Here is a 618-nt window from a genome sequence, read left to right on the forward strand (position 1 = left end):
AAAAAAAAAAAAAAAAAAAAAAAAACAAGCTAAAGATGAATACAAATGTTAGAATAGTGAGAGAGAATACTGGAAGGGAAAGGAAAAGGTGAGATATACAGGTAACTTCTAAGGTTTTATTTCTTTACCTGGGAGGTGTTCAAATTTGTTGTTATTAAAAAACACACTTTATATGCTCTTCTATGTGTGATACATTTTACCACTAAAAAAATGCAATTAAAATGATCTCCACACCTTGAAGACTTAATTCTGTGGCTCTTTTGAGGTCATCATCTTCTTTCTGTTCCCAAGCTTCCTAAAAGGATAAGAATAAAAACTAAGGTAATGAAAGATGAATTGATTAAAATTACTTAATGAGGATAAAATCAGTTTCTCATGAAGCATTTGCTAATAATGTTCTCTATAATCTTATGGATGTTTGGAATACGACTTTTTAAGGGACATGGGTAAGTTTTTTACTTTTTTCAATACTGTCCTCAAAATACAGCCTTGGAAGTTAAAAATGACTCAAATGCCATTTCCTCTTGTGACATTTGGCTTGCCAACCAAAAATCATTCAATGTAACATTATGACATAATCCCCTTTCTTCTTCTTTTTTTTTTTTTGAGTCGGAGTCT

General features: G+C 30.6%; 1 protein-coding gene across 1 annotated transcript in view; it reads right to left on the reverse strand.

Annotated features, from left to right (window-relative positions):
• Nucleotides 1-618, reverse strand: part of USP37 (ubiquitin specific peptidase 37) — a 111,030-nt gene that overhangs the window by 9,185 nt on the left and 101,227 nt on the right. The window contains exon 21 of the mRNA XM_008058847.1: nucleotides 235-295. Coding sequence (XP_008057038.1) covers nucleotides 235-295 — 61 coding nt within the window. The remainder of the gene's footprint in view (nucleotides 1-234; nucleotides 296-618) is intronic.

Source organism: Carlito syrichta, unplaced genomic scaffold, assembly GCF_000164805.1.
Source record: "Carlito syrichta isolate Samal-C Ts95f unplaced genomic scaffold, Tarsius_syrichta-2.0.1 Scaffold303646, whole genome shotgun sequence".
In the NCBI taxonomy this organism is placed as follows: domain Eukaryota; kingdom Metazoa; phylum Chordata; class Mammalia; order Primates; family Tarsiidae; genus Carlito; species Carlito syrichta.